General features: G+C 60.3%; 2 protein-coding genes across 5 annotated transcripts in view; one reads left to right on the top strand and one right to left on the bottom strand.

The window, feature by feature from the left end:
* Positions 1-1,121, top strand: part of NKX6-2 (NK6 homeobox 2) — a 2,847-nt gene extending 1,726 nt beyond the window's left edge. Inside the window, exon 3 of the mRNA XM_024762398.1 lies at positions 618-1,121. Coding sequence (XP_024618166.1) covers positions 618-872 — 255 coding nt within the window. The 3' untranslated portion in view covers positions 873-1,121. The remainder of the gene's footprint in view (positions 1-617) is intronic.
* Positions 1,122-2,860: 1,739 nt separating this feature from the next.
* INPP5A (inositol polyphosphate-5-phosphatase A) overlaps positions 2,861-7,698 on the bottom strand; it is a 187,396-nt gene continuing 182,558 nt past the window's right edge. For 2 of the 4 annotated variants that reach the window (XM_024762269.1, XM_024762240.1), the window contains 3 exons: positions 5,252-5,320; positions 4,388-4,424; positions 2,861-4,250 (listed from right to left, as the gene is read on the bottom strand). In XM_024762269.1, the coding sequence (XP_024618037.1) occupies positions 4,141-4,250; positions 4,388-4,424; positions 5,252-5,320 (216 nt within the window). In that variant the 3' untranslated portion in view covers positions 2,861-4,140. Of the gene's footprint in view, positions 4,425-5,251; positions 5,321-7,698 lie in introns of all 4 variants that reach the window. The other 2 variants (XM_024762249.1, XM_024762260.1) reach the window with 2 other exon arrangements.

The following is a 7,698-nucleotide window of genomic DNA, read 5'->3' on the forward strand; positions in this document are numbered from 1 at the left end:
AGGGAGGCCCGGGCGGTCCCCGCGCCCTGACCCGACACTGTTCAGTCCCGCGGGCAGGGAGGGGACCGGGAACCGCCCCTCCGGCAGCGCGCGCAACTCGGTAGCCTCGCGTGTGGCCCCGGGACAGGCCTCGCCACGGCGCCAGCCATTGGTTGGCGAAACCAGAGCAGATTCTCGCGGGCCAAGTCTAGCATTCGGCCCGTGGACTCTTGACGTCCCGCTTCTTCCGCCCTTCTGCATCCCAGAGGAGAATGTTCCCGGAAATGTTTTCGTTCCTCCCTCAAACCTGAGACCAGGGCGGCCGGGAAGCCGCAAGGCGGGGCGCGGACTGTGATCCCGAAGGTGCCTGCTGAATCCCCGCGCCCTCCCGCCTGTGCCTCTTCACCGAATGGGGCGCACGGAGTGTGCCAAGTGGATCCTCAAATCTGCATTCTTTCGGTGATAAAATATGTTCTCGTATTTTTTCCTGATTTCCCACTAAAACCTTTGCCTAACTAAACTCCCATCCAACGGGATTTATTTCGTCCCCGGGGAGATAAATCAGGGGCCAAATTTACGGCCCGGGAGGCACCTGCCGGGCTAATGGGCCCTTCATGGAGTGGCATCCTCCACCCCAGGTGTGGTTCCAGAACCGGCGGACAAAGTGGCGCAAGCGGCACGCCGCGGAGATGGCGTCGGCTAAGAAGAAGCAGGACTCGGACGCCGAGAAGCTGAAGGTGGGCGGCTCGGACGCGGAGGACGACGACGAGTACAACCGGCCCCTGGACCCCAACTCGGACGATGAGAAGATCACGCGGCTGCTCAAGAAGCACAAACCCTCGAACTTGGCGCTGGTCAGCCCGTGCGGCGGCGGCGCGGGGGACGCCTCGTGAGGACGCGGCGGCGAGGCCGGACAACCAGGGTACGGGACGCGGGCCGGCGGCCCTCGCCAGCCGTCCGCGCCGGAGTGTGTATATATATTTTTACAGAATAAGTTATAAAGCGGCCTGGCTCGGGCTCGGCGTGCGGGGACCCCAGAGCGCCCGCGTCCCTGTCCTCGGCGTGGGCGCGGGATCGGGACCGCCGCTGCCGCGCGTCCTGAGAGGAATCACTTTGTATAATCAATAAATTATTTAACACGTCCCCCGTCGGAGCCGTGGCTCCCGAGGCTGCACCGCGTGTTTCTTCCTTATCGAAAACCGCGGGCGAGGCGCGGTGGCGCGGCCCTCTGCCTCTGCCGGGCCCTGAGTCCCGGGTCCCCTTGTCCAGTCTTCAATGCCGCGGGGTCCGCGCCTTCGGCCGAAGGGGCGCCTGGGTCTGGCGCAGGTCCGGCTCAGAATCGGGGTGCGATGGAGTCCCGGTCGCCTCGCGCCCCGGGTTGCCCCGGCGGCAGCAGCTCGCAGGACCGAGGGCACCGCGAGGCCCGGCGCGGGCAAGGCGGCCCCGCCCGAGAACCCTCGGGCTGCCGGCCAAGGGAAGGGGCCGCCCGGGGCCGAGGGCCGGGAAGAGCCAGGACTCAGCGAGCGGGAGCGGAGCCGACGGCGGGGGGATGGAGCGGGGCGCTGGGCGCTCGGCGGCGGCTCCTCCGGCGCAGGCAGCTGTGGCTCGCGCGGGGCAGCAGGTAGGACCCCTTGTCCCGTCCCACCCCGCAACTCCACCGGCCCCCAGCCCGGGGCGCCCTCCCCAGGGCTCTGGAGGCCCGCTGTTTTGTTGGCTTAGGTGGATGAGGTGTGGGCAGATTTAAACACATTTGGGGTTGCCGGAAAGGGCCAGGTGAACCCCCGCTCCTGCCCCACCCGGAGTGGTGGCTTTCCCCTTTGGTGGGTGTGGGGGCGGTGAGGGGCGCCGCTGGGCCCTAGCTCCTGCTGTCCTGCTGACGTGCTTTGCCGTGATTATGTAGGTTGGAACGTGCCCAGCCTCGGTAGCTACATAATTTGAAGTAAATCAGGTCTAAAATTCATCAGCACCGTACCACTTCTCCTGCGATTCAATAGATTGTTTTCATCGGTGGAAAGCGGGGTTTAATTCAAACCGGGACTACAAAGAGAAATCCAAGATAATCTTGCTGCCCCGGCGTCGGTTCTGTCGGGGGCCCTGGAGTTTTCTTTGCCCGTTTGACCCTGGGATGCAGGGGAAGCACGTCTGGCCAGTGCTTGGACCTTGTCCTCCTCCTGGGCAGCTCCTCCGGCCTCCACCCGGGGCACCTCCCTGGATCGGCCAGACCGACCCGGCCCCCCAGCCCCGCGGAGGTCCGGGAAGCCCTCTCTCTGGCCTGTCCCTCACCCCGGAATCCAAGGGCCAGGATTCCAGCTGACAGCAGCCTGCGTCTGCTCTGGTCCACAGAAGACCACCCCATCCGTGCAGACTCCGGACGCTCCACGTGGCTGCATAACTGAATATAAAGGGTTGTATTACTGCAAGAAAGATCCTTCTTGGAAGGCATTACTGAAAACGTTAAAGAGAAATGTAAAAGGCTGAAGTTTTGTTTTTTGGGTGTTTTTTGCTACGTGGCTGCATTAATTTAAAATACCGACGTTTTTCACTGGCTGGTTTTCTAAGGGAGCATTCATTTTGTTTCAGAATTTATGCGAGTGAACTCTTCTTTCAGCTCAAGTTAAGAGCAAAGGAATTTCCAGTTTTCAAGTTTGGAGGAAAGCAACACATTGATGTAATCTCATTTAAACAATGCTGAGGGGTAAACCCCAGCAGTAACCTCTGCAGTAAAACCCAAAAGATGATCTTTCTGCTCTCACGCCAGAGCTCAGCTCTGTAACGGCATCCGACAGTGGAGTCCCGGATCGCCGCCGAGCGCCGAGCGTAGCCTGCACTGCAGGCTACGACGGGCCGGAGCACGGGAGGAGGAAACGCAAAGCAGACGGGATATTTTCACCACGATCGGTTTTATTGCTTAGGGACCGGGGCGGTCATTTCCAAAGGCCTCCTGAGTGACCGACAGCTGAAACCCCGCTGCACAGAACCGCCGTGAGTCGGCCAGAGCAGAGCAGAGCGACCGCAGCTGGACGCAGACCCCGACGGTACCGTCAAGGACACAGATTCGGCACGTGGACGCCGGCTCACTCGCAGCGGCTGTGATTTATCTAAAGCAAGCTTCTACCCAGCGCCTTCACCCAGCCCAGGAATTCTGTAGTGTTAAAGCAAGTTCATAAAACGTTCGTTCGTGTTTCATCCGTGGGCCCTGGGACCACCTCTCACGGCTCCGCCGGGTGCCAGGAGCAAGTACGTGCAGCAGGGTTACGACAGGTCGTTAGAGGTTCAGCGTCCAAGGACGCGCACAGTTTGTTTCTCTGGATGTTTTTATACACAGGCCACGTTACAAGCAGTTTCTATCAGAAGCAGACTAGCTATTTTTATTTCTCCCATGATATTATTGTTTTATGTAGAATACTTGGCACCATAGAACAGTAACAAAAGACAGACAAGACGGTTTACAAAATTCTTAAAAGGTACACCCGAGCTAGCTATAAACTTCACATTCAGTTCTTAATATTAGACAGAAAAAGGCCTAGGAGTCTCCAACTGCTCGTATGGATGTGCTGTGGTCGGTCTGACCCCTGACGTCTCTGCTGGGTCGTAGTACTTGTTGTATAGCTTTGTGTGTTGACGTGCACGTAACCAAACCCCTAGACGCCAATTCTACCTGCTGATATGACACTCAAGCGTTCATACTGGAAAGTATATTTAGCGTAAGTTTTGGTAAGGTTTATAAATTATTTTTAAAAAGTATATATTTATATATATATTTATATATATAAAAATGGAAAGCAGCTGCAGTGTGATTCAAAAACCATGTAACATGGCAGTAGAGTGACTAACAGGGAAGAGGGGCCTCCAGAAGTGAAAGCGAGGGCCACGCCGCCGGCCGGCAGAGCCCCGGCCGCCCCGCCACGGGGGGGACTCCGAGCCCTGTGGGGTTTCTATGCCGGACAAGCTCCTCCACGCTGACAATTAAAAATCGAAAACCGTGAAGTCTGAAATGCAGAATCTCTTTGCTGTCTATTAGAGTTTTGGCGACAGGACTGTGACTTATTTAAAAACTCCCAATGTTTCTACTTGATGTCACACGAGCAGACACGACAGTGAGGTATGTGAGGCTCGTCCGGAGCGCCGTCCGGGGCTGAAGCGGCGTGTGGGGCCGGCCGTCTAGCAGTGGCGCTCAGGCGGGTCTGTCGATGCAGCTGTCGGAGCGCGTGGCTCCTTGTGCTGCAGGGGGGTCTCGCCGGGGGTCCCCTCGTGGCGCTGGCATCGCTTCCCTGCCGTGGAATCAGCCATTTGTTAAGGGGACAGACACACCACAAAAAGCTCAGAAAGGTGAACTCGAGGGAGGAGGCATATTTACCACCAGTTCACTGCACCACACAACACTTGGGCACACGTGCGTGAGGTTTACCTGCCCCGGGCGCCATGCGGAAGGCCAGGAACACGGGCTGCAGCGGGAGAAGAGAGGCTGTCAGAACCGGGCGCCCAGACCCCGCTCCCGGGCTACCCGGCCGCGGCCCGCAGGCCCAGCGCCGGGCCCCAGTTCCCGAGGAGCTGGTGGGACTGGGCGACCAGAGGCTAGAGGCAAAGGGCCTTTGTGTTCTCTAAAGACGGTGTTGTTTCCAGATAAAGACAACGTGAGAGCTGATTTCAGGCCCAAAGAACATGGGGAAGGACAGAGCCCGTCCTGGGACCCGGCCCACTGGGCAGTGTGGGCGACCCGCCCAGAGGCCCTGAAAATGGGAAACGGTGAACGTCTCTCACGTGGCTGATGGTGACACACGACCCGTCACCACACCCCCCTCGGAGGGGCCCGGGCCAGTCACACGTACAAAGTTAGTCCCGGAACAAATACTCGGTGTTTCCCCCGAGGCACTGGGTCAGTGACACGCCCGTCTCCCGCCCGCACTGGTGGTGGGTGGTCGCCGTCGGAAGCCAGGAATATACTTGAGTGCACGTTCAGGAAACGGCCTCCACAAATAGCCAGTGGTGGACACAGCCTCCTTTTACAAATAGTAAAACTGTGTATTTTATTCTACTGTGACCAGTCACTTCTGCCTTATCTACCTGCCTATCTAGCCCCTACCCACCTACCTTCTGGTATTTCATTAAAGTTAAATAAAAACAGACCAACTTGGCCTCCTCTGTGAAGCAGACTAAGGAGGCGGAGAAGAGGGGCAGTAGAAGCAGAGTCCACCATGGCCCCCAGCCTGGAGAGCCCACCACGGCCCGCCCCTCGGGCCCAGCCCCCAGACCGCGGCACGGCTCTTGTCACCTTGTGGTCTCCCATGCAGACACTGGGCCCGATGTGGTCGTAGGTGACAACCTTCTCCTCGCTCTCCGACTGGGAAAAGCAAACAGAGGGAGAGGCATGGAAGGCGGAAATGGTGGGGTTTCCTGGGAAAGCAGCGAGCGGGTGGCAGCCCAGCGATGCTCCGCCCGCGGCCACCCCGCCCACGTCTCCGTGGGGCTCTGGCCGGCTCAGAGCCGCCAGTGTGCCTCTGGCCCCTAGGAGGGAGGTCCGGGCAGTCCGGGCAGCACCTCGGCACCCGGCTGTCCCAGGTGGGAGGGCTCCGGCCTTGGGAGGTGGCGACACGGGCCGCTGGTGTGGAGCCCGAGCTCCCCTCTGCCTCTGGGCCGGGCCCTGGACCATGCTCGCCGCAGTCGGGGCAGCTGTGAGCTTTCTTTCCAGCTGTGCCCCCGGCACTGAGGAAGCCCACCCGGTTCCTGTTTGCCCTGTTGCCATTTGTTTGTGACCCAGAACTCCCTGTTCAAACGAGAACAGACTCCCCGAACGCTACGCTGCCGCACCCAGCGGTCTGCGCCGTGACGCAGGCTGTGTGCACAGGGTGCCCTCCCTCCTCTGCCGGCCTACAGGCACCTTAACTCCAGGTGTGCGGCCAAGGGTGTGTTCCCGCAGTCAGTCGGCTGTGGCTCCAACTGGGCCAGGATTTCACATCCTCGGCTGAAGCGTCTGAGACTATAAACTGAATTATCTTTAATGCGGCGGGAAGCTTAAGGTCAGATTTACTTTCCAGCATGGTCGCTGCCAGAAGGCATAAGGACAGACCCCTCTGCGCATCCTTCGCCATCACAGCACCTCCCCGGAGTGGGGAAACGTTCAAGCGCAGCGTGGTGATTTACAAAGGCAGCATAAAACTGGATTTCCAAGTGCGTAGTCGTGAGACAGATAAACAAATTAAGCGGGCGCCGCTCACCTCGCTGCGCGTTCAGCACGCCCGCCACCTCCGTGTTCCGGGGCCGGGAAGCAGAACGGACACGGTGCCGAGGTGACCGAGCGCGGCATGATGGGTGACGCCGCGGAAGCTGCTCGCGCCACGGCCAGTGGGCTGGTAACGCCTGCCGCCCGCCGGCCAGCCCCCAGGGGAGGGCCTGCCAGGGCTACCACCCCCCCAGGAAGGCGCTGGGCCCTCCCCACACTGGGCCACCCAGCCGAGCTCTGTCCCCGCTGTGTCTGCAGCATCAAGTCTCGGGCCCCGAAGCTGACATGATGTGAACGCAGGTAACACAGCCTGCAGTGCCGCCTTCTGCTGGACCCGTCTGCAGCCCTGGGCAACCCCCTCACCATCCTACGCACTCCTGCTGTCTTGGTGGGTTTACCGCAGGATGTCTTTTTCCCTGGAAGAGGACACTCGCCTCTTCTCTGCGCCCCGAGGCCCCTGAGGCACCCTCTCTGGACGCAGCCCTGTGCTCAGCTCGCCTGCCGGTGTGAGCCGCTATGTCCACTGTCCACTCTCTGCTTCCTCACATGGCATCTCAGGGCCCCAAGGGCAGGCCTAGCAGAGAGGGCAGGGCTGCATCCAAGGCCGGGCACCAGGCATGCTTGCCCAGGTCTGTGTGGTCAGGGCCAATGTCCCGTGCAGCTCCCTTCGGGAAGGCTGCTTGTGGGAGTAGCCCAGCCAGCGCCTGTCCTCTGTGATGTGCTCTCGGGGCGGGCGTGTCACAGCCGGGCGCAGGCCCTTGCCCCCAGGCCCCGTCAGAGCAAGTTCACCGCAGACCCAACGCGTCCCCACCTCCAACCCGGGCCCAGCGGCCTCCCTCCCCACGCACCCGGGGGCTCTGGCTCAAGGCAGAGCGTGGAGGGCTGGCCCGCCCCGGAAAGGGCAGCAGCGTGGCCTCCTGGAGGGGGGCTGCAGGGACTGCTGAGCAGGGGGACGGGCGTGCACCTGGGCAGGCCAAGGGGGCTCTGCCCTCCTGGCTGCGTCTCTGGGTAAAGGGCCCGGGGTCCAGTGGCGCAGACAGGGCTCCTTGCAGCAGCCTCGGGGGCTGTGGAGGGTGGTGACTAGAGCCCAAAACGTACTGGGTTGAGGTTGGGGGACGGCCTGGGCCGTGGGGACCTCCTGCCCCCTCCTAGCTGGCGGCCCACATCACGCAGAGGCCAGACCGCTGCCCTGATGAATCAACGCACCTCGTTATTATATTTTTTCACTGATGGGGTTGACAAAACCAATGCAGATACTGATTCTTTAGAGCAGCCCTCTTGTGTTAAACGTGGGCATTGAAAAACCCCGGGAAATCCGGAGGCTCCAGGAAACTCAAAGTCTCCCCGCACCGAGTCTCACGGGGCTGCCTCCTGAGTGCTGGCCGTGCATCTTTAACTTCTCAAACCCCAGTGTGACTCTGGCTCTGATTTACAACTTAGGAAAATAAGGACGGACTTCACAGCTCCCAAGCTCTTTCGAAGACAAGAGCTCATTGAAG

This window comes from Neophocaena asiaeorientalis, unplaced genomic scaffold (genome assembly GCF_003031525.2).
Source record: "Neophocaena asiaeorientalis asiaeorientalis breed wild unplaced genomic scaffold, Neophocaena_asiaeorientalis_V1.1 scaffold356, whole genome shotgun sequence".
NCBI lineage: Eukaryota > Metazoa > Chordata > Mammalia > Artiodactyla > Phocoenidae > Neophocaena > Neophocaena asiaeorientalis.